At 53.2% G+C, this 23908-nt stretch overlaps 1 protein-coding gene across 1 annotated transcript; it reads right to left on the bottom strand.

The window, feature by feature from the left end:
• Positions 1-1338: 1338 nt before the first annotated feature.
• On the bottom strand, positions 1339-17228 carry LOC100192060 (uncharacterized). Its single transcript, NM_001137483.2, has 10 exons — positions 16992-17228; positions 16745-16888; positions 16483-16644; positions 16308-16391; positions 14690-14878; positions 14286-14376; positions 2689-2748; positions 2336-2454; positions 1918-2052; positions 1339-1828 (listed from the first exon to the last, which is right to left on the bottom strand). The coding sequence occupies exons 1-10, from the start codon at positions 17172-17174 to the stop codon at positions 1814-1816; spliced, it is 1182 nt and encodes a 393-aa protein (NP_001130955.2). The 5' UTR covers positions 17175-17228; the 3' UTR covers positions 1339-1813.
• Positions 17229-23908: the final 6680 nt, after the last annotated feature.

Raw genomic sequence — 23908 nt, 5'->3', positions numbered from 1 at the left:
ATTGTACCGACTGCATCTTTATTCAAACAATAATATATAGAGAATGAGATACAGTGGACGCTGATGGAGAAAAATAAGATATAGAAGAGGTGATCTTTAGAGAAGATGAAATATAAAGAAAGGATATAGAGCCCTTTTGAAGACAGTCTTGGCTGATCGCAACTCTATATAATTGTCTGCGTGACTGCGTGAGATGTGCTATACTCCGCCCGACTCTAGATAAACCAATTTCTAAAATCTGTGCAGGTTTAACTATCTTAAATCGATTAACTTTATAGTGAAGATTAATAATGTCTGTTAAATAAAATGACACATTATAAAAACATATTTTATAATGCATCTAATGATACTAATTTGATGCAATAAATTTGGCAGATTTTTTCCTAGAAATCTAGTCAAAGTTGTAAAAATTGAATTAAGACAACTCTAAAAATCTATTTATTTAGAGATATATGGAAGATAACTCTAGAAATCTATTTATTCAGGGGAAGGGGGAGAAATCAATTTATTCAGGGAGAGTGAGTACTTGAGTTACTGGATTGGACTGTTATGCACTGTTATGCAGAAAAGCTTGGCCTTGCTCAGGCTGTCCGCATTGGCAACTGCTCGCCCTACGCTACTGAACGATAGCATAACGCGAGGACGAAAAGGAGCTGCAGTGGGCGGAGAGCAGTACAGCACGCAGTAGAAACCCGGAAACGCTATATCTCGTTCTGTTTTTGCCAGAACGGGAGGCAGGCGGAGAGCAGTACAGCACACACGCTATCTATTGTTTGGTACTGCTTGGATAGTTGGGTAGAGAATGGAAAAGAAATAAAAATAATATAATATATAGTAGTTGATATAGAGTTGAGATATAGAGTAATATGACTGCGGATGATTATAATATAAAGTAGAGAATTTTGATGGCAATGACAGAATATTTTTTTAGGGTAGAATTTTAGAGTTATAGTCTCAGGCTGGCTCGATTGAAAAGAAATGGAAAATACAGTAGCAGTTATTGTGCAGCTGGTAGAAAAAGGTCAGGTTTGTTTCAACTTTTAGCCAACAAAAGTTACTGCTAACTGCCTAGCTTTTCGGCTCACTTCTACGAAAATTAACTTTAGTAAAAATCATTCAAAATCAACATGAACACCAAACCGGTTGAGTAATTGTGATAGGAACCTATCACTTTCTACATCTTAAACGTAATCTATACGATACTTAGATTTTCTCTACAGCCAAATTTGTCAATTCTGAGAATCAAAGCAGTGTGGTTGATATACTGAACTGCTGCTGATAATGATACATATAAGAATCAAGGACGAGCTCCAATTACTCGAGGCGACGGACTTTCAGTTGCAAAATATCAACTGCCTGCAGCTTTATTCATATTTCAGGACATGCGTTACCAATGGGGACAACTCTTCGCACGTTATTGTAGAAATGTTTAAGCCCTGATTCTCCCCCATTACAAATGGGTATAATCTTCCCATGCCATTGCATAATATATGATCCATTGCAAACGTAATGCAGCATCACAAGATCACAACAGATGGCCTATGTTCATCTACCCCGAGTTCCGTCAAGGACAATGAAGAGCGCACCTTTCTAACCAAAAAGCTTAGAATATCGACGGAGATTTTTCTACACAACAGCACTGGCAATACATAAACCAGACTAGATGCCACCTAGGTTTCTGACACAAATCATGAACAAAACACGAGAAGAAAGCCAATCATACACGGATGATGGATGGACTCAGCGGAGCCCTTATTTGCTACCATTCCTCATGTCTTATTGCAGAAATCCATCTATTGCTACTCAACTTCACTCAGTCTCTGGAACTCTGTATCAACAGGGGATGGGAAATGTGTCATGTTCAATGTTTAGCTCATGAAACATAGAAGACCCCATTAGAAGCTATTATGTGCTTACATTTGATTTTTTTATCCAAGACTCAAGTGTATTGATGGCTTTCCCGGACCGCTGTGTCTCCTGTGCTAAAGCAACACCGTCATGTAAATTTTTCACTTTACCACTGACAAGTAGGGACGCCGCAGCATTTAGAACCTGTGTAATAATTAGGAATTAGCCTAAAACTTATATGCACCAAATGGCAATTGATCATTACAAGTGCAGTCCACTTCTACAATTTTTAATCAGTTTTCCTATTTTAAGCAAGTAATCCATGAAAACAGTTTTGTACCAAAATAATGGTAATCAATACACTGAATTTTAGTTAGCACAGCTGATTAACAAGATCTTGGGTACAGAACATTGTGAATTCATCAGGATATATGCAGGAAATATACAATGCGCAGAAACCAGAAAGAGGTAGCTAGGGCTAACTTACAAGGGCATCTGCAATCGCCCCCCTTTGACCAGCAAGAACATCCTGGAGAACTTTTGCATTAAACGCTGGATCGCCTCCTTTCAGATCTTCCAATGTGCAGCGAGGAATGCCAAAATCCACTAGATTGTAATACATACAGATGAAGTTAGTTCAAAGGAAGTTAGTGTTTCCCTTCATCCAAAGTTCATTGATTTGGTTATGATGAATGCCTACTTCAGCAGTAAACAAGCTTATATAACATAGAAAAGAAAGCATGATATGAGTTGGAAGTGCAAATTGATGCAACCAAAATAAAATGATACCCATTGCAGTCTCCTTTAACAGTTTTCAAGAGAAAAGTAAGAAACGCTTACATGGATCGAAGAACATTTTTTCAATCTTCTCTGGAGTAACATCAAGGATATATCCGGGACCTGCAGCAATTAAAAAGAATCTTCTGTCAAATTGTTATGTATGGCCAAGCCTACGTTAGGCGCAACAGGGCCAAGGCTGCCTAAGGGGACGCGCCAGGTGGGGCCCAAGGCTCTATCTAGATAGTTATACTTATCCAAAGCTAGTAGATATAGATCAGCTCTATCTACATAGTTATACTTATCCAAAGCTAGTAGATAGACTTGAGATAGCTCTATATATAGATCTGTAAACACTTGAATAAAAGGCAAGCAGAATACCAATTTATTCTGGCTTCCCAGAGGAAGCCAGAGTCTCCTGGGATCTTCTCCCTGCGCGCGACCCAGCCAGGGTCACGACGGCGCCCCAGCGCCGCCGCCCTTCTCGCGCCCAATCCCCACCCTACAACCTGCGCAATCTGCCTGGTAGGATCCGTCGTTCTACCAATCTGGTATTAGAGGACTCGACGATCATGAGTTCTTTCAAGTCGCCATCACCAGGACAGCAGCCGCCGCCGGCCACAAGCCCGTCCGTAGCGCCGATCGTCTCCCTGGCCGCGGTCCCTGCGCCGTCAGAGGCCATGGCGCTTGGCCCTCCCGGCGCGACCATCAACCAGCAGGCCGCCCCCGCGCTCACCCCGGCCCAGATCGCGGCGTCATTGGCGGATCTCAGCCACGCCGTGCTGAGAGGCCACCTCCCCTTCCCCAATCCACAAGTCGTCCATCCACCCCAGCCGCCGCACCCGTCCCTGACGGCGCAGCCACCGCCGGCCGCACTGCCCCCACCCACGCAGCCACCTGCGCTACTCCCTCCACTCGCCCGACAACCAATCTCTTACCAGTACGGCATGCCGATCGACCCCGAGCCTTCATCCACCGCACCACCGTAGACCACAACCCCCATCCATATGATCCGTTTCCCACCATCCCCATCCCCCATCCCATCTTGGGCGCAGGGCGCGTCTACGGTTTCACCACCAGTGTACTCCGAGGCATCCCCGCGACCGGCGCTCACGACTTCCTTACCCAGCAGCGCCGCCGGGGGACCTCCCGGGGTGCTGTTAGGAGGCGGCTACGACCCACTGTTCTCGGGTCGGGGGCCCTTGCGCCCTCACGTGGTCGCAGCGACAGCAGCGTGGTCACCGTACCATGGGCTGCCTCGAGACGACGACGTGGAGACCGCAACCTACGGGGGCGCTGAGGCGCGCGCGCCTTCACGCTACTACAAACTGGAGTTCGCCACATACGATGGCTCCGAGGATCCGCTAAACTGGCTAAATCATTGTGAGCAGTTCTTCCGGGGGCAGCGCACGCCAGCCTCGGATCGCACGTGGCTGGCCTCGTACCATCTTAAGGGGCCGGCACAGACGTGGTACTATGCCCTGGAACAGGACGAGGGCATGCCGTCTTGGGACCGCTTCGCCGAGCTGTGTTGCCTTCGCTTCGGTCCAGCAATGCACGGTTCTCACCTTGCAGAGCTGGGACGCCTCCCCTTCCTGTCCACGGTCCAGGAGTACTCGGATCGCTTCCAGGCGTTGCTGTGTCGAGCTCGAGACGTCTCCCCCATGCAGAAGATGGAGTTGTTCGTGGGCGGCCTCCCCGAGTACTTGCGGGTGGACATTGAGCTACGCGACCCGCAGGGTCTACAAACTGCCATGTACCTGGCACGGGCGTTCGAACGGCACGCGGCGGCCTGGCCCCCATCCCAACAGCGCGGGTCACGACCACCGCAACGGGCGCAAAGCTGGGGACGCGCGACACCAGCACCGCCCGGGGCTCCAACGACCGGTACGATGACGTCAGGCGACAGTACGACTCCAACATGCCCGTTTCGCCGATTGTCCCCGGTCGAGCAGCAGGAGCGGCGCCGGCAGGGGCTCTGCTTCAACTGTGACGAGCCCTACGTACGAGGACACGTGTGCCAGCGGCTGTTCTACTTGGAGGTCGACGATTTCCTCGACGAGGCGACCGGTGAGGGTGGGGTTGACCCCCTAGAGGAGCCGGCCGCCTCAGACGTCACTAGAGCCGACGCGCCGGTGGTCTCGTTACACGCGCTGGCGGGCATCTGGACGGACAAGACACTGCTCCTACCAGTCACCATCAACGGCGAGCGACTACTCGCGCTCATGGACATAGGGTCAACCCACAACTTCCTCAACGGTGACATGATGAGCCGCCTCGGGCTAGCTATGGCGGGTGGCGAGCACCTTCGGGTCACGGTGGCCAACGGGGACCGCCTACCCTGCGTCGGCATCGCCCGCGACGTCCCCGTCATCATCAACAACGAGTCCTCCATCACGTGCGTCGGGATGCGCCTGGGCTGCTTCGACTTCATCCTCGGCGTGGACTTCTTGGAGACACTGGGTACCATCCAGTGGAACTTCCGAGCACTGACCCTGTCGTTCCGGCGCCAGGGCCGGCGCATCCACTGGCAGGGTGTGCGGGCCACGCAACAGTCTGCCCCGCAGCAGTTGGTTGTGGCAGTCGTCGACACTGCCCAACAGCCCCTCATGGACGTCCTTCTTCAGCAACATGGCGCCATCTTCGACGAGCCCACGGGACTGCCTCCGGCCCGCCCCTACGACCATCGCATCCACCTGCTGCCCGGTACAGCTCCAGTGGCCGTACAACCATACCGGTACGCACAGCTGCAGAAGGACAAGATGGAGCGACAGTGTGAGGCCATGCTCACACAAGGCATCATACGACCCATCACGTCGCATTTCTCCGCTCCGGTGCTCTTGGTTCGCAAGGCAGACCGCTCGTGGCGTTTCTGCATCGACTACCACGCCCTCAACGCCAAGACGTCCAAGGACAAGTTCCCGGTCCCGGTGGTGGACGAGCTCATCGACGAGCTCCATGGAGCCCGTTTCTTCTCCAAACTGGACCTACGCTCAGGCTACCACCAGGTGCGAATGCACACCGATGACATCGCCAAGACGGCGTTCCGCACCCATCATGGCCACTATGAGTTCCTGGTCATGTCGTTCGGCCTCTCGAACGCGCCTGCTACTTTCCAGGCTCTGATGAACGACGTACTCCGCCATATCTTGGAAAGTTTGTGCTTGTCTTCTTCGACGATATCCTGATCTACAGTGCATGTGGGCATCGTCCTTGAGGCACTGCAGGCACACCACCTCCACCTGAAGCGCTCCAAGTGTTCCTTCGGCGCCACATCGGTGGCCTATCTTGGCCATGTCATCTCCGAGGGCGGGGTCGCCATGGACGCTGACAAGGTCGCGGCAGTGGCCTCCTGGCCGCCCCCGCGGTCTGCATGAGGCCTCCGGGGCTTCTTGGGACTGGCAGGGTACTACCGGAAGTTCATCAAAGACTTCGGCCTCATTGCAGCCCCGCTGACGCGTCTCTTGCGACGAGACGCGTTTGCCTGGGACGATGACACGATAGCAGCCTTCCACGCCCTAAAGCACGCCCTGACGACGGGTCCAGTGCTCCAGATGCCGGACTTCGCCAAGCTCTTCGTCGTCGACTGTGACGCGTCAGGTGCAGGGTTCGGTGCTGTCCTTCATCAGAGCGCGGGACCTCTCACCTACTTCAGCAAGCCATTTGCAGCCCGCCACCTTAAGTTGGCGGCCTACGAGGGAGCTCATCGGCCTCGTGCAGGCCGTCCGTCACTGGCGCCCGTACTTGTGGGGGCGCCACTTTTCTGTTCGTACCGACCACTATAGTCTAAAATTCTTGCTGGATCGGCGCTTGTCCACAGTTCCTCAACATCAGTGGACCAGCAAGCTGTTCGGTTTTGACTTCTCTGTGGAATACAGGCCGGGGCGCCTGAACACCGTGGCCGACGCCCTGTCCCGCCACGACTCGGAGGCTGCCGTGGAGGACACGGCTATGGCGGCACGGGCCATCTCGGGCCCGACATTCTCCCTGCTGGACGACATCAGGCGGGCGCTGGCAGCTGCACCTGACGGGCAGCACCTCCTCCAGCAGCTGCGGGAGGGCATACTGGCTGCGCCATGGCGCCTCGTCGACGGGCTGCTCCTGCACGGCACACGCATCTTCGTGCCGAACTACGACGACCTGCGCCACCAGGTGCTGACACTGGCGCACTCGGCGGGTCATGTGGGCGTCCAGAAGACCCTCCATCGACTGCGGGCAGACTTCTACATTCCACATGATCGCGCGCTCGTCTAGGACTGGGTGCGCACCTGCACCACGTGCCAGCAAAACAAGACACTGGCGCAGCAGCCGGGCGGCCTCCTGCAACCCCCTGAGGTGTCGTCCCAGGTGTGGGCCGACATCTCCATGGACTTCATCGAGGGGCTGCCCAAGGTGGCAGGCAAGTCCGTCATCCTCACGATGGTGGATCGCTTCTCCAAGTACGCCCACTTCATCGCCCTCGGCCACCCCTACACCGCGTCGTCCGTAGCGCGGGCATTCTTCGATGGCATCGTACGACTACACGGGTTCCCGTTGTCTATTGTCAATGACCGGGACCTCGTCTTCACCGGGCACGTGTGGCGCGACCTCTTCAGGATGGCGGGGGTGACACTAAAGATGAGTGTTAGACTACCCGTCTAGGGTTTGTGTTATTCCCTGTGTAATGACCGTTATACCCCTGTGTAATGGGCCATGGCCCAGTTACTCTCTCTATTTAATATCACTCCCAACCCCTGATTAGGGTATGGGTTCCTATTCTAACATGGTATCAGCTAGGTTTAGTCTTTTTTTCCTCTCCCCGAGCAGCCACAGCCGCCAGGGGGTTTTCCCTCCACTGTAGCCGCCGCCGCCGGCCTCCACACAGCCAGCGCCGCTGGCCTCCTCCCTCCCTCGGCCGCCGGCCCCTCCTCCAGCCGCCGGCCCTCTACCTCCCTCCCCTTCCCCACCGCCGAGCCGCCCGCCCTGCCCCTAATCTCGCGGCTCGTCGCGCCGCCAGGAGCAACCGTCGCCGCTCGCTGCCTCTCGTCCAGGCGAGCCCTGGTCGGCCGCCGCTGGACGCAGCCCCGGCTGGACTCGCGCCAGGGAGCCGTGCAGCCCAGCGCCGACCCCGACGCCGCCCAGCGCCAGGCCGCCTCGCGCCCAGGTCCGCGCCCAGGCCGCCTCGCGCCCAGGTCCACGTGCTGCCGTGCGTCCCCGCGCGCACTGCACAGCACTGCGCCGCCGACCTCGCCAGGAGCCGCGCCACCAGCGCTCGACGCCCGTCCCCCTGCTGCGTCAACGCCCGATGGACGCCCCTGCTGCCACCACGGCCGGATTCCACGTCGGGGACATCACCGGCCCTGGCACACACCCCCCCATCGCCCCTGCTGCACCCAGCAGCGAGCTCACCCATGGGGGGCCCCCTACATCGCCGGCCTTGGTCCGATCCACGCCTCCTCCCCGCTGCCCCTGCGTCGCAGCTCCCCACCGGGCTTTCCCGCCTTCGCTTCACCCACCTGGAGTCACCGCGTCGCGCCCTCCACCGACTCCCCGCTCGTCGACACCCTCGCCACGATCCAGGCCGCTGTGACGGCCTCGCGGGAGCGCGAGCGCGCTGCCTCCCTCGCCCTGGAGCGTGAGCGTGCCCTGGGCGCCGCTCTGACCACCCAGATGGCCACCACGCAGCGCCTCCTCGGCCGTCCGACACTCGCCGATGCGGCGCCCCAGAGGACCCCCACGCCTCTGACGCCGACGCCGACCTCATCGCTGCGCTCCACGCTCAAGCCGCCGGCCTGCACAACATCCGGGCCCTCGTGTCCGTGGTGTTGGATCCGGCGTCCTCCCACTACCCCCGGTGGCGAGGACAGGTCCTTCTCACGCTGCGGCGGTTCGTCCTTGACGACCACGTCCTCGTCGACCACGACACTCCGTCGCCTCGCTCCTGGTGCCTCATGGACAGCGTTGTCCTCTCGTGGCTCCACGGCACCATCACCGTTGAGCTACAGGACATCATCCGCGACCAGGCGGACACTGCGCGCCAGGCATGGCTCGCTCTCGAGGACCAGTTCCTCGGGAATCGGGATGCTCGGGCACTCCACCTCGACGCCCAGTTCCACCTGTTCTCTCAGGGGGACCTCTCCGTGGACGAATACTGCCGCCAGATGAAGGGCCTCGCTGACTCTCTCCGCGATCTCGGTGAGCCAGTTGCCGATCGTACCTTGGTGCTGAACCTCCTGCGTGGCCTCAGCCCCCGCTACGGCCACCTGAAGGCTCTCATCAAGAGGAGCGTGCCCTTCCCCACCTTCCACGCCGTGCGGAACGAGCTTCTCCTCGAGGAGCTCACCATGGCGAATGAGGCACCCACTCCTGCCTCGGCCCTCTACAGCGCTCCCACCAGTGGTCAGCCGCCATCAGGGGGCCAGGCCACCCGTCCTCCGTCGACCGGGGCTCCCACCCGCCCCCCACCTGCCGTCCCGGCGGCCCCTCGTCCGACTTCCACGACCGACGGGGGTCGTCGCTCCCGCAAGGGCGGCCGTGGGAGCGGCGGCTCCTCTCGTGGTGGTCCCTCCGACCGGGGTGGCGGCCACGCGTGGCCGTCCTTCTACAACCCCTGGACCGGGACCATCGCCATGTGGCCGGGCCAGGCACCGAGTACCCCCCGTCCTCCGGCGCCCGCCCTCCTGACTACACCTCACTACGGCGCACCTCCTTATGGTGTTCCCGTCGTGCCCCAGGCTCCGCCCGCGCTCCTGCCCCCGGGGACCCACACCTCGACGCCTTGGTCCCCGCCGGCTGGTGGTTGGGACAGCACCTCCCTCGCTGCTGCTTTCAGCACCATGGCGATGACCCCACCCCCCTCCGACTGGGTGATCGACTCCGGTGCCTCGTACCACACCACCCCCACGACAGGCACGCTCTCTCGCTCTCATCCCCCACTCCCCTCTCACCCATCCTCGATCGTCGTTGGAAACGGTTCCACTCTGCCAGTCACCTCAGTAGGTGCCTCGGTTCTCCCTGGGTCGTTTTACCTCAACGATGTTCTCGTAGCTCCCCACATCACCCACAATCTTCTTTCTGTTCGTCGATTCACTACTGACAACTCCTGTTCCATTGAGTTTGACCCCTCTGGTTTTTTTGTGAAGGATCTGGCCACCAGGACCCTTCTCGCCCGCTGTGACAGCTCGGGGCCTCTCTACACGCTCCAGCCCTCCACCGCCGGCGTGTCTCCACCTCCTGCCTTGGTCTCCACCACCTCCTCCACCACATGGCATCGACGTCTCGGCCATCCTGGACCCGACGTCATGACCAAGATTACCAGTAGTCTCGATCTTTCATGTAGTAGGGGACATTTTGAGGGTCTCTGTCATGCTTGTCAGTTAGGCCGACATACTCGTCTCCCATTTACTACTTCTTCTTCTCGGGCTGAGCAGGCTTTTGATCTGGTTCATTGTGACCTTTGGACCTCCCCTGTACTCAGTCTTTCTGGTTATAAATATTATCTGGTGATTTTGGATGATTTTTCCCATTTTCTCTGGACCTTCCCGCTTCGGTTGAAGTCGGACACATTCACCACCCTCACACACTTCTTCACCTGGGTATCCACTCAGTTTCGTCGCCCGGTCCGTGCTCTGCAGTGTGACAATGGCCGCGAGTTCGATAACAACGCCTCTCGCTCCTTCTTCCTCACTCATGGCGTCCAGTTGCGTCTCTCGTGCCCCTACACTTCTACCCAGAACGGCCGAGCCGAACGCATGATCCGCACCATCACTAATATGCTCCGCTGTCTCCTCTTCCAGGCGTCTCTCCCTGCCAGCTACTGGGCAGAGGCCCTGCATACTGCCACCCACCTCCTCAACCGTCTTCCCTCGAAGGCGGTACGCCACCCTACCCCCCACTTCGCCCTTTACGGCACAACCCCTTCCTATGACCACCTTCGCGTGTTCGGCTGTGCCTGCTACCCTAACACTTCCGCTACCGATCCACATAAGCTTTCTCCTCGCTCCACCCGCTGTCTATTCCTTGGCTACTCCCCTGACCACAAGGGGTACCGGTGTCTGGACTTCACCTCCCACCGCATCATCATCTCTCGTCATGTCGTCTTTGACGAAGATGTGTTTCCCCTTGCTGGCTCCACCCCACCCACCGATCTTGACTCCCTCCTCGAGTCCGATCCGATTCCTCCCCCACCTTCGGCTCCCCGTCTTGCGCCGTTACCTGCTCCTCGTGCGGCCCCCACGACCTCTTCCGCGCCACGCGCGGCCCCGTCGACCCCGCCTGCGCCACGCGCGGCCCCGTCGACCCCGCCTACGCCACGCGCGGCCCCGTCGACCCCACCTGCGCCACGCGCGGCCCCGTCGGTCCTGCCTGCACCACGCACGGCCCCGTCGACCCCGCCTGCGCCACGCGCGGCCCCGTCGACTCCGGCTCGATTCGCCAACCCCGCCCTCGTCTACCATCGCCGCGGCCACGCCACTACCTCGGCACCCCCCGACGCGTGCCCATCGACGAGCGCGGCCCGCTTCGCCGACCCCGCCGTCGTCTATCACCGCCGTGAGCCGGCCCCTCCAGCCGCTCCCGACGTTCCGGTGGCTCACTCCGAGTCATCCGTATACCACCCGGTCGCCATCCATCGCGACCCCGGGCACGTCCACCCGATGGTGACTCGACGCGCTGCTGGCGTTCTCCGCCCCGTCGACCGGCTCATCTTGGCAGCCGCTACGACCAGCACTCCACCCGACGCTTCCCCGGTACCCTCCTCCGTTCGCACTGCCCTCGCCGACCCACACTGGCGTCGCGCTATGGAGGAGGAGTACGCGGCCCTCTTGGCCAACCACACTTGGGACCTGGTGCCGCGTCCACCAGGCACCAACGTGGTCACCGGCAAGTGGCTATTTCGCCACAAGCTGACCTCAGACGGCTCCCTCGACCGCTACAAGGCCCGTTGGGTCCTTCGGGGCTTCACCCAGCGCCCCGGAGTGGACTACGACGAGACCTTCAGCCCTGTCGTCAAGTTTTCCACTGTTCGCGCTGTCCTCTCCCTCGCCCTCTCCCGCGACTGGGCGATCAATCAGCTCGATGTCAAGAATGCCTTCCTCCATGGCACTCTGACGGAGACTGTCTACTGCAGCCAGCCCACCGGCTTCGTCGACGCTGACCGTCCGGACCTGGTTTGCCGGCTGAACCGATCCCTGTACGGCCTCAAGCAGGCGCCACGGGCTTGGTACAGCCGCTTCGCCTCCTACCTGGCCTCCGTCGGCTTCGTCGAGGCCAAGTCGGACACGTCCCTGTTCATCTACCGGCGCGGCGACGACACCGTCTACCTCCTGCTCTACGTCGACGACATTGTGCTCACGGCATCCACCGCCGACCTCCTTCACCGCACGATCGTCGCCCTTCAGCGGGAGTTCGCGATGAAGGACCTGGGGCCCCTCCACCACTTCCTCGGCGTCACCGCCGAACGTCGGCCTCAGGGTCTCTTCCTCCACCAGCGCCAGTACGCCATCGACATCCTGGAGCGGGCTGGCATGTCTGACTGCAAGCCCTGCACCACGCCTGTCGACACTCAGGCGAAGCTCTCTGAGGACGACGGGCCTCCGGTCGCCGACGCGACGTCCTACCGGAGCCTCACCGGCGCGCAACAGTACCTCACGTTCTCCAGGCCCGACATCGCCTACGCCGTCCAGCAGGTGTGCCTGCACATGCACACTCCGCGGGAGCCCCATCTCACTGCGCTCAAGTGGATTCTACGCTACCTCCGCGGCTCCCTCGACTACGGCCTCCTACTCCGCCCATCCCCGACGTCGGAGCTCGTGGTCTACACCGACGCTGACTGGGCTGGCTGTCCCGACACGCGCCGGTCCACCTCCGGCTACGCCGTCTTCCTGGGCGCCAACCTCGTCTCTTGGGCCGCCAAGAGGCAGCCCGTCGTCTCTCGCTCCAGCGCTGAGGCCGAGTACCGTGCCGTGGCCAACGGCGTGGCCGAGGCCTCCTGGCTGCGCCAGCTCCTCCACGAGCTTCACAGTCCCCTCCAGCGCGCCACCCTCGTCTACTGCGACAACGTCAGCGCGGTCTACCTCTCCACCAACCCCGTGCAGCATCAGCGCACGAAGCATGTGGAGATCGACCTGCACTTCGTCCGCGAGCGTGTCGCTGCCGGTGACGTCCGCGTTCTCAGCGTCCCCACCACGCTTCAGTTCGCCGACATCTTCACCAAGGGGTTACCGTCTAGTGTCTTTTTAGACTTCCGATCCAGTCTCAACATCTGTACAGGATAGAGTTGTGACTGCGGGGGGGTGTTAGACTACCCGTCTAGGGTTTGTGTTATTCCCTGTGTAATGACCGTTATACCCCTGTGTAATGGGCCTTGGCCCAGTTACTCTCTCTATTTAATATCACTTCCAACCCCTGATTAGGGTATGGGTTCCTATTCTAACAATGAGCACCGCCTTCCACCCACAGACGGATGGACAATCGGAGGTGGTCAACAAAATTATTGCAATGTATCTGCGGTGTGTCACCGGCGATCGACCGCAGGCATGGGTGGATTGGCTGTCCTGGGCGGAGTATTGCTATAATACCTCCTACCACACAGCATTGCGTGCCACTCCCTTCGAGGTGGTCTATGGCAGATCCCCACCGTCCATGCTACGCTCCAGAGATGAGATGCTGGCCGAGGTGCGCTAGCGACTTTTGCAGGCCCCGCAGCTCGCCAAGAAGTATTACGACGCTGGGCATCGGGAGGTCCAGTTCTAGGTGGGTGACTGGGTGTGGCTACGCCTGCTGCACCGCACCTTTTAGTCCCTCCATTCGCGCGCAAAGGGGAAGCTGGGACCTCGCTACGCCGGCCCTTTCCGTGTCCAGGAAAGGATTGGGTCGGTAGCCTACCGCCTGCAATTGCCAGATGGCGCCCGCATCCATGATGTCTTCCACGTCAGCCTGCTGAAGCCGCATCGTGGGGATCCTCCTGCAACTCCGGGGACGCTTGACCCAGTGATGGATGGCCAGCTGCTTCCTGTGCCGGCCAAGGTGCTTCGCGCTCAACTTAAGCGGGGCGTGTGGCAGGTTCTCGTACAGTGGCGTGGACTGCCTAAAGATGACGCCACATGGGAAAAGCTTGAAGAGTTCCGTGCTGCTTACCCCAGCTTACAGCTCGAGGACAAGCTGTTTGAGAAGGCGGGGAGAGATGTTATGTATGGCCAAGCCTATGTTAGGCGCAACAGGGCCAAGGCTACCTAAGGGGGCACACCAGGTGGGGCCCAAGGCTCTATCTAGATAGTTATACTTATCCAAAGCTAGTAGATATAGATCAGCTCTATCTAGATAGTTATACTTATCCAAAGCTAGTAGATAGACTTGAGATAGCTCTATATATAGATCTGTAAACACTTGAATAAAAGGCAAGCGGAATACCAATTTATTCTGGCTTCCTAGAGGAAGCCAGAGTCTCCTGGGATCTTCTCCCTGAACGCGACCTAGCCAGGGTCACGACGGCGCCCCAGCGCCGCCGCCCTTCTTGCGCCCAATCCCCAGTTCCCCACCCTACAACCTGCGCAATCTGCCCGGTAGGATCCGTCGTTCTACCACAAATACATAGCGGACCAAGAATATACAAGGTACTTCTTGAGCAAGCACAGCCAAAACAGTGGCACCGACAGAGTGAAACTATTTAAATGTGTGCATACCAAGTGGGCTTATTTCATCCAAACCCTTTGAATGGACGACCAATGCTCTCTTCATTCCAAATTTCTGAGCAGCCTTAGCCATCTTGGTAACCTATTGACAAGAGATTGCAGCACTTTGGGTCAATGAGTATTGCATTGGATCAACAATAACCATATGAAGCTTGTTAGATTATTTCTATTTTCAATAAAGCGCTGTTATATTTGCAGAAACTATAAATAATATTTCCTCACAACAGAGTAACTTAAAAGGAGCATCAATCTGACAGACAGAATTAGTTTAATGGGTTGACTGAATCTTCGAGACGCCTTTATCTGATCTCCATTTTTTATGATAATCATGGGACATACTATGTTTGTTGTATAGTTGCATCATACTAGAAAGGGACAGATGAATATATGCTTACTATATTCTCATGGTAAACACCAATAACAGCATGAGGCACCCTTGCTGGATTCAGTAGAGGACCAAGGATATTGAAAACTGTCTTTATTTTAAGCTTCTTCCTCACAGGTCTGACAATTTTCATTGCAGGATGATAATTTGCAGACATCATGAATCCAACACCCACCTCATTGACACATCGTTTAATACCCTTGCAATATGAAAGAGTAGCAAGGTTAAGCTATTAGTCCCAATTGGCAGCTAATGCTAAAATTGAAATACAGTACATGAAGGTTAGTCAAGGACAATGGACAGAAAGCCTTTTTGGTAGGGGACGAAGAAACATAGTAGTATATGACAATAGTAAATTCATGCACTCAAGAGCACAACAAGGTCAGAGGAATTGCCTATGCGGTTGGACCATATGGTGCACAAAGTACAGATATACCTGTTTAAACCAACTAAGTGTGAGCAATTTAAACTATCCCTCGATTAGATAAATGGTAGGTATAGTTGATAGTCCTGTATGTTGTAGTTAACCACTCAAGAGTATAGTTGAAAATTTTGACAAACAGAAATGTTATTAGAGGCAGAGAACCTTATTTTCAATTAGTAGTACATTCTGGAAATAGATCATATAATACATAAAGTCATAAGTGAGGAGCACGAACTAGACATGAGCTGATGAGCCTATACGTGTCAAGCATATTGTCAAACTCTCACACAAAAGTAAACAAATGAGCAGCTAGTTTGAAAAACTGAAACATCAAGAAAGCTCTCCTGGCAATTGAACATACAGACATCTAAGCGAGAGTAGGAACATCTCTGGATAAATATTCTCCTAATCTATGAATTGCATTTAAACTAATGGGTGAAACTCGTCCGTATAAATGTTGAGAAATGTGGAAATAAATTCATAACTATGGAACACCTTTCAGCTTCAGGAAATGACTGCTTAAATCACACAAGTTTACTGGTACACATAATCATTGGTTTGACTATATAATCTTGCATTTTAATCCACACACAATAATTGAATACTAACATTTCACTTGTATCTCCTTCTATACTTAATAAGCATGTTGTAGAAATAAAATAAAATTGAGAGGTCCCAATCTTCATATCAATCATAGGGTGGGTGGGGTTGAGGGTGCGCCATCACACAACATATTTCTAGAAAAAAGGGCGGCTCCAGGCTCCCTTCACTAGGATAGTCAGATCTGAAGTTTAAGTTTCCATGCCACTTCTGCGGTATGTGGGTGGTAAAAGACCTTGTCTGGCCTTGCTCAGTTGCATGAGGATCGGATACGGAGGGGGTTGAGTGGGATTATATATCTTTCTATTCAATTTTAACTAGTCCCCTCTAACTCTTGAATCCACCCTAACCAAACAAGCCCTCAGGTACCCTATGCCCTGGTAGTTCAAAGGTACACTAACAACAAATAGAAAGGTTAAAAGTAATAGGTTGCCCAAAAACCAAATGGAAAAGCAGAAAACAACAGTGGACTTGCGTCCCACCCGGGAAATCACCCCGGAAATCACCGTCCTAATTTTGGGCGCGTTAACGGAGCTGCCATCGTGTTATACTAGAATACCTGTAGCAGAATCTGACAATTGATGAAAAAAAAACGTGCTTGTACCTCGGGTCCAAGCTCGATGTTGACCCCGAGCGCCTCCAGCACATCGGCGCTGCCGCACGCCGACGAGCTAGCCCTGCTTCCTTGCTGCTCAACGTAATCGACGCATCAGCAGGACAGCCAACGTCCAAATCCAAGGACCAAGGTCGATAATCCCAAAAGCGCAAAATCGCAATACCTTAGCGACCTTGGCGCCGGCCGCGGCGGCGAGGATGGTGGACCCGGTGGAGATGTTGACGGTGTCTGCGCCGTCGCCGCCTGTCCCGACAATGTCGACGGCGTCGTCCAGACCATCGACTCGGATGCAGCAGCTCAACATCGCCTTCGCAAGCCCCACGATCTGAAACAGAGTCGACGACACAAAACAATCAGCGCCCGCAGAAATCCAAGCCGTCCCGGGCTGCCCGTAACGAAATTGGTCGCGTCCTCACGAACCACACCTCTTCGAAGGTCTCGCCCTTGGCCCTGAGGAGGACGAGGAAGGCGGAGATGCGCGCCTCGTCCTTCTCGTCCAGGAGCAGCTTCAGCGTCGCCTCCGCATCCTCCTCGGAGAAGTCGGTCCCGCCGATCAGCGCCTCCAGCACCTGGCGCCAACACCACCACCACGACAGCAACAAACGAAATGAAGCAACCACCACAACAACACCCAACGCAGAAGTACAGCCGCTCAACGGAGCGGGAGGGCACCTTGTCAAAGGAGCCGATGCGCGTCGCGACCGGCGCGGCGGGGGGCTGCACGGCGACGCGGGTAGGCGGAGGGAGGCGACTTGCTGGGAGGGGCCGCGCCTGGGCGCGACGCCCGCAAAGGAGCGCGGACGGTGCGGAGGCCAAGGGTTTGGGGGAGGCGAACTTGAGCGACGCGGCCGCCATTGGTGCCCGCGCGCGCAGTGGAGGTCACGGGGCAGGAGGAGGGGGCTGTCCACGCGGGCAGCTTTATGCGCAACAACGGATCAGTAAAAGTGACACGGGCACACGGCAGCTGATTGTGAATTTGATTTGGTCTCCACAAGCCACCTACCTCCGTGCTACTGTGTCCGGCTTGCCACCGTAAAAGGCATCACCATAACAGTCTTTTGCCACATCATCGATAGTGTCGTAAAACTAAGAATAAAACAATATTTCTCAATAAAAAATTCACTTCATTATTTTATAGACTAACATACTAATTAAATGTTAACTAAATAACCAATAGAAATTAGTGAAATATGTGAAGATGAAACAAATCACTCTCAATAGATGTTTCACACGATTGTCAAGACCTTGAAAACGGTTGACATGGTTTCATTCCCATGAAACCAAATTCATCCCACGAAACTCATTTATTTTAAATACTATGACATGTCATAGATAGTGATGTCACACTATTAAAGGTGCATGAAACCATCATTAAATTACCATGTGAGTAGTCTAAGGGCGTGTACAAAACTAAGACGCTGGTTCGGTTTTCCAAGTACAAGAGACTCTGTTAGACTATAAGTACAATTAAGAGAGAATATGTATAGAGGGTCGTATAGAAACGGGCTCTTCACGAAGAGCATGTCTCTTGTCTCTCAAGAGACACCTCGAGAAACACCATATTAAATAGGGTTGTACATGCCTAAGAGCATCTCGAACCGAAGTCTTAAACAGATCCTATTTTAAAATATGTTGTATGGATCTATTAATAATCTAAAACGAATTTTAATTTGGGATAGAGGGAGTATTATCTTTTGAGATGGGTCGGTTTCAGTAGTATCCAACCTAATCATCCTCCATCTGTACATTACATTTTAATCGGGCTTCATTAAGAGCTTATTTGTACAATATAATTTTTTTAAAAAATATTGTATTAAAAAACTATAGTACAATATAAAATAATACAAAATAATATTTAAGTTGTTTGTTTAACTTTAATTCAAAACGATTTATACTATTTATATAGTATTTTATACTATAATTATATACATGTGCATGAAGCCAGAGAAGCCATCGTCCACCATGTGCTTCAATAGTGCTTCGGTAGCGAACTAGCGACAACCTGAATCCTAGCCTCTAGCCTAGCCTGTCCTATTCCACGACAGGGACGGAAAAGAGACACAATGTCGTTGATGTTGGAATAGCCCGATTTTGCAAGTCTTTCCTTTTTATGGTGTAGATCGCAAAAGGACAGGTAGGGCAATAATTACAAGGGTTTTTACATATCCAAAAGTATTTTTAAATTTCACTCTCTAGATTATTATTTAATGAGTCATTTGTATAAAAATCATTATTTATATATTTTCAATCTTCAACAGTCTTTCTATATCTTACTTACATTCTAGAGTCGATGTTTTGAAATAGAAGCTGACTATAATTGAATAGTCATTTAGAAAGATGTTGGAGGGTATTTTTTTAAAAAAATTCACTGTTTTATAGTAGATTAGTGAGAATACAGAGAGAGTATTGTTGGGACATTGGTTTATTATTTTCCGTGAACAATGGATATTTTAAAATGTAACGACGATGTTATGTTTTGGAAGTGGTAGATAACATTCCTGTAAACAGCGATACGATTTTGATGACTTCATCAATTTGAAGAATTTATCGGTCTAATCTTCAAAGATGTTCACGCGAGTAGAGTATACGTTGCCGGTAACTGGCCGGCGTCCTGCCTGGTGCCGGAATTTGCACGGCGGCGTTAGGCGTCAGTTGCAGTTGCAGGTCAAGATTTCCTTTCCTTGTTAAAGAACACCAGCGGATGCCTTGTGCAGTTTACTTGTATACTACTAGCAAAAAAAGACCACTGCACCAACCACGTCTCTCAGCATGTTTTACACGAGGATGGATTGATGTGCCTGCCCGGGTAAAGTAGTAGTAGTAATATGTGACCATGGCGACAACAACTCGCATGCCATCATCAGTTCACCACGCTGTAGGGTTGAAACGGACGGAAACCCGTACTATTTTTCACATTTAATCCGTAAAAAAATCTAGAAACGAGATGGAAACGAGAGTGAGTCTCTTTTTTCCTAGATTTAACCTGTTTTTATTCCACATTTAAGAAATTCGGATGAAGCTCAATATATATTAGTACACAAACTAAAGCCTTGTATTCTTAAGCGATATATATAGCATAAGTAGTCATCGTAGCCATCGACTCTACTCAATAACGAGTGGTCTAACGGCTCAAATAACACCAATCGTAGCTATATATACACCACTACCAAGCAAACAATAATAAAATGTTGTCTCTTTATATTCATTTGTTTTATATTTTTTGCCTTGCTAGCCAGTCATCAATATAATGTATGTTTATATTAAATTATCAATTTCCGCTTATTATTTTCATTTTCGTACATCCGTTTATCTCACTATCGTTTTTGTTTCCTACTATTTCAAACTTGATCCTGTTTCTAATGATAAAATACAGCAACGGAAATAGCCGACAGGTTTTTACGTACTTCTCCGTCCGTTTTCCCGTGCCACACTGCTAAACGTGATGGGGGCATATACATGATGAGCTGATGCGTCTGCATGACTGCATGGTCCCTACACCAGAAAAGGACAAAATCGGCACTTAAAGCACGGGCAGAGAGAGAGAGAGAGACCGGAAGCTACAATTAATAGATAGGAATCCGCTGTTCATTGATTTCTCAAAACAATACAAACCCCGGTCACGTCATTGTAGTGGGGTATGGCTCTTTTCCTTTCATACTCCAGCGGTAGGTGGCTTTCAGCTATATTTCAGAATAAAAAATCTGATCCTCTCTATGTGGGTCTAGAAATCTAGATAATCATCATCATTTCTAGCTTCACTTATTTCCTCGTCTTCGCACTAATCTGAAGAACACCATCAAAGGAATACTATGACACTGGTTGCTTTTCGTCTTATTTCCATCCACACTTCTTCGCTACAGTGTGGTTGTTCGCTTCGGATTAAAATCGGTTGTTTGAATTGTTGCATCGGTAATCTATAAAGATAAAACACTATAAAAATAGTAGAAGCTGGTACGGATTAGCTGGTTGAATAGAATAATGTCAGGGACCATAATTAGAGGTACCCTCAAGACGCCTAATTCTCAGCTGGTAACCCCCATCAGCATAAAGCTGCAGAGGCCTGATGGGTGCGATTGAGTCAGGGATCAGTCCATACGAGTGACTCGATCACGCTTCGCCCGAGCCTAGCCTCGGCCAAGGGCAGCCGACCTCGAGGGACTTCCGTCTCGCCCGAGGCCTCCCTTTTTAACGGCGGACGCATCTCCGGCTCGCCCGAGGCCTCGGCTTCGCTAAGAAGCAACCCTGACTAAATCGCCGCACCGACTGACCGAGTTGCAGGAGCATTTAACGCAAAGGTGGCCTGACACCTTTATCCTGACGCGCCCCCCCCCCCCCCCGGCAGAGCCGAAGTGACCGCCGTCACTTCGCCGCACCACTGACCGGTCTGACAGAAGGACAGCGTCGCCTGCGCCGCTCCGACTGCAGTGCCACTCGGCAGAGTGAGTCTGACAGGAAGTCAGGTCTTGCCAAAGGCGCCATAGGAAGCTCCGCTCCGCCCGACCCCAGGGCTCGGACTCGGGCTAAGACCCGGAAGACGACGAACTCCGCTTCGCCCGACCCCAGGGCTCGGACTCGGGCTAAGACCCGGAAGACGACGAACTCCGCTTCGCCCGACCCCAGGGCTCAGACTCCGCCCGGGCCTCTGCCGAACGATCTCCGCCTCGCCCGACCCGGAGGCTCGGGCTCGGCCTCGGCCACGGAAGACAGACTCGACCTCAGCTTCGGAGGAGCCCCCACGTCGCCCGACCTAGGGCACAGGCCCGCCACGTCAACAGGAAGCGCCATCATCATCCTACCCCGAGCCGACTCGGGTCATGGAGAACAAGACCGGTGTCCCATCTGGCTAGCTCCGCCAGATGGGCAATGATGGCGCCCCACAAGCTCTGTGACGACGGCGACTCTCAGCTCTCTTACGGAAGCAGGTGGACGTCAGCAAGGACTCGACCGCTCCGACAGCTGTCCCTCCGCCAGGCTCCGTTGCTCCTCCGACAGCCACGACATCACGCCAGCAGGGTGCCAAGATCTCTCCGGCTGCCACATTGGCATGTACTTAGGGCGCTAGCTCTTCCTCCGCTAGACACGTAGCACTCTGCTACACCCCCATTGTACACCTGGATCCTCTCCTTACGCCTATAAAAGGAAGGACCAGGGCCTTCTTAGAGAGGGTTGGCCGCGCGGGACGAGGACGGGACAGGCGCTCTCTTAGGGCCGCTCGCTTCCCTCACCCGCGTGGACGCTTGTAACCCCCCTACTGCAAGCGCACCCGACCTGGGCGCGGGACGAACACGAAGGCCGCGGGATTTCCACCTCTCTCACGCCCGTCTCCGGCCACCTCGCTTCTCCCCCCTTCGCGCTCGCCCACTGATAGTCGCCTAGAGGGGGGTGAATAGGGCGAAACTGAAATTTACCAATATAAACACAACTACAAGCCGGGTTAGCGTTAGAAATATAAACGAGTCCGCGAGAGAGGGTGGAAAAACAAATCGCAAGCAAATAAAAAGTGTGACACGCGGATTTGTTTTACCGAGGTTCGGTTTTCGCAAATCTACTCTCCGTTGAGGAGGCCACAAAGGCCGGGTCTCTTTCAACCCTTCCCTCTCTCAAACGATCCCACGGACCGAGTGAGCTTTCTCTTCTCAATCACTTGGAACACAAAGTTCCCACAAGGACCACCACAAGTTTGGTGTCTCTTGTATCAATTACAAGTGAGTTTGATCGCAATGAAAGAATCAAGAACGAAGAAAGCAATCCAAGCGCAAGAGCTCGAAAGGACACAAGCAAATCACTCTCTCTAGTCACTATTATGTCGTGTGGAATTTGGAGAGGATTTGATCTCTTTGGTGTGTCTAGAATTGAATGCTAGAGCTCTTGTAGTAGTTGGGAAGTGGAAAACTTGGATGCAATGAATGGTGGGGTGGTTGGGGTATTTATAGCCCCAACCACCAAAAGTGGCCGTTGGGAGGCTGTCTGTTCGATGGCGCACCGGACAGTCCGGTGCACACCGGACATGTCCGGTGCCCCCGCCACGTCATCACTGCCGTTGGATTCTGACCGTTGGAGCTTCTGACTTGTGGGCCCGTCTGGGTGTCCGGTGCACACCGGACATCTACTGTTCCTTGTCCGGTGCGCCAGTATGGGCGCGCCTGACTTCTGCGCGCACTGCGCGCGCAATAAATGCATCGCAGGTAGCCGTTGGCGCCGGATAGCCGTTGCTCCGGAGTTGCACCGGACAGTCCGGTGCACACCGGACATGTCCGGTGAATTATAGCGGACTAGCCGTTGGAGTTTTCCGAAGCTGGCGAGTTCCTGAGGCCGCTCCTCCTTGGCGCACCGGACACTGTCCGGTGTACACCGGACAGTCCGGTGAATTATAGCGGAGTCGCCTCTGGAAATTCCCGAAGGTGGCGAGTTCGAGTTGGAGTCCTCTGGTGCACCGGACATGTCCGGTGGTGCACCGGACATGTCCGGTGGTGCACCGGACACTGTCCGGTGGCACACCGGACAGTCCGGTGCGCCAGACCAGAGGTGCCTTCGGTTGGCCCTTGCTCCTTTGTTGAATCCAAAACTTGATCTTTTTATTGGCTGAGTGTGAACCTTTAGCACCTGTATAACTTATACATTAGAGCAAACTAGTTAGTCCAATTATTTGTGTTGGGCAATTCAACCACCAAAATTATATAGGAACTAGGTGTAAGCCTAATTCCCTTTCAATCTCCCCCTTTTTGGTGATTGATGCCAACACAAACCAAAGCAAATATAGAAGTGCATAATAGAGCTAGCTTGCATAATGTAAGTGTAAAGGTTGCTTGGAATTGAGCCAATTTAAATACTTACAAGATATGCATGGATTGTTTCTTTCTTATATAACATTTTGGACCATGCTTGCACCACATGTTTTGTTTTTGCAAACTATTTTGTAAATCCTTTTCAAAGTTCTTTTGCAAATAGTCAAAGGTAAATGAATAAGATTTTGCAAAGCATTTTCAAGATTTGAAATTTTCTCCCCCTGTTTCAAATGCTTCTCCTTTGACTAAACAAAACTCCCCCTAAATGAGATCCTCCTCTTAGTGTTCAAGAGGGGTTTGATATATCATTTTGAAATACTACTTTCTCCCCCTTTTTAACATAATAGGAAAATCAATTGATAATATTCAATACTAAGTTTTTGAAATTGGTGGTGGTGCGGTCCTTTTGCTTTGGGCTCATATTTTCTCCCCCTTTGGCATGAATCGCCAAAAACGGAATCATTAGAGCCCTCGAAGTGGTCATAAATGAGTGAGTTAAGATTATACCAAAGACGAAGTCCGGTCCTTTTGCCTTGGGCTCTTACTTTCTCCCCAAAGACAAAGTCCTTTTCTTGGTGCTCATGCTTTCTCCCCCAAGAATGGAGAGAGACTTGGAGCGTCGGCGAGGGATGAGTTACGGAGTGGAAGCCTTTGTCTTCGCCGAAGACTCCAATTCCCTTCAATATACCTATGACTTGGTTTGAAGTGGACTTGAAAACACATTAGTCATAGCATATGATCAAAGGTATATAAATGAGCTATGTGTGCAATCTAGCAAAAGAAATTTCGCGAATCAAGAATATT

The sequence above is a fragment of the Zea mays genome, chromosome 9 (assembly GCF_902167145.1).
Source record: "Zea mays cultivar B73 chromosome 9, Zm-B73-REFERENCE-NAM-5.0, whole genome shotgun sequence".
Taxonomy (NCBI): domain Eukaryota; kingdom Viridiplantae; phylum Streptophyta; class Magnoliopsida; order Poales; family Poaceae; genus Zea; species Zea mays.
The sequence above is the reverse complement of the archived record's forward strand: the minus strand, read 5'-3'. Positions and strand labels throughout refer to the sequence as shown.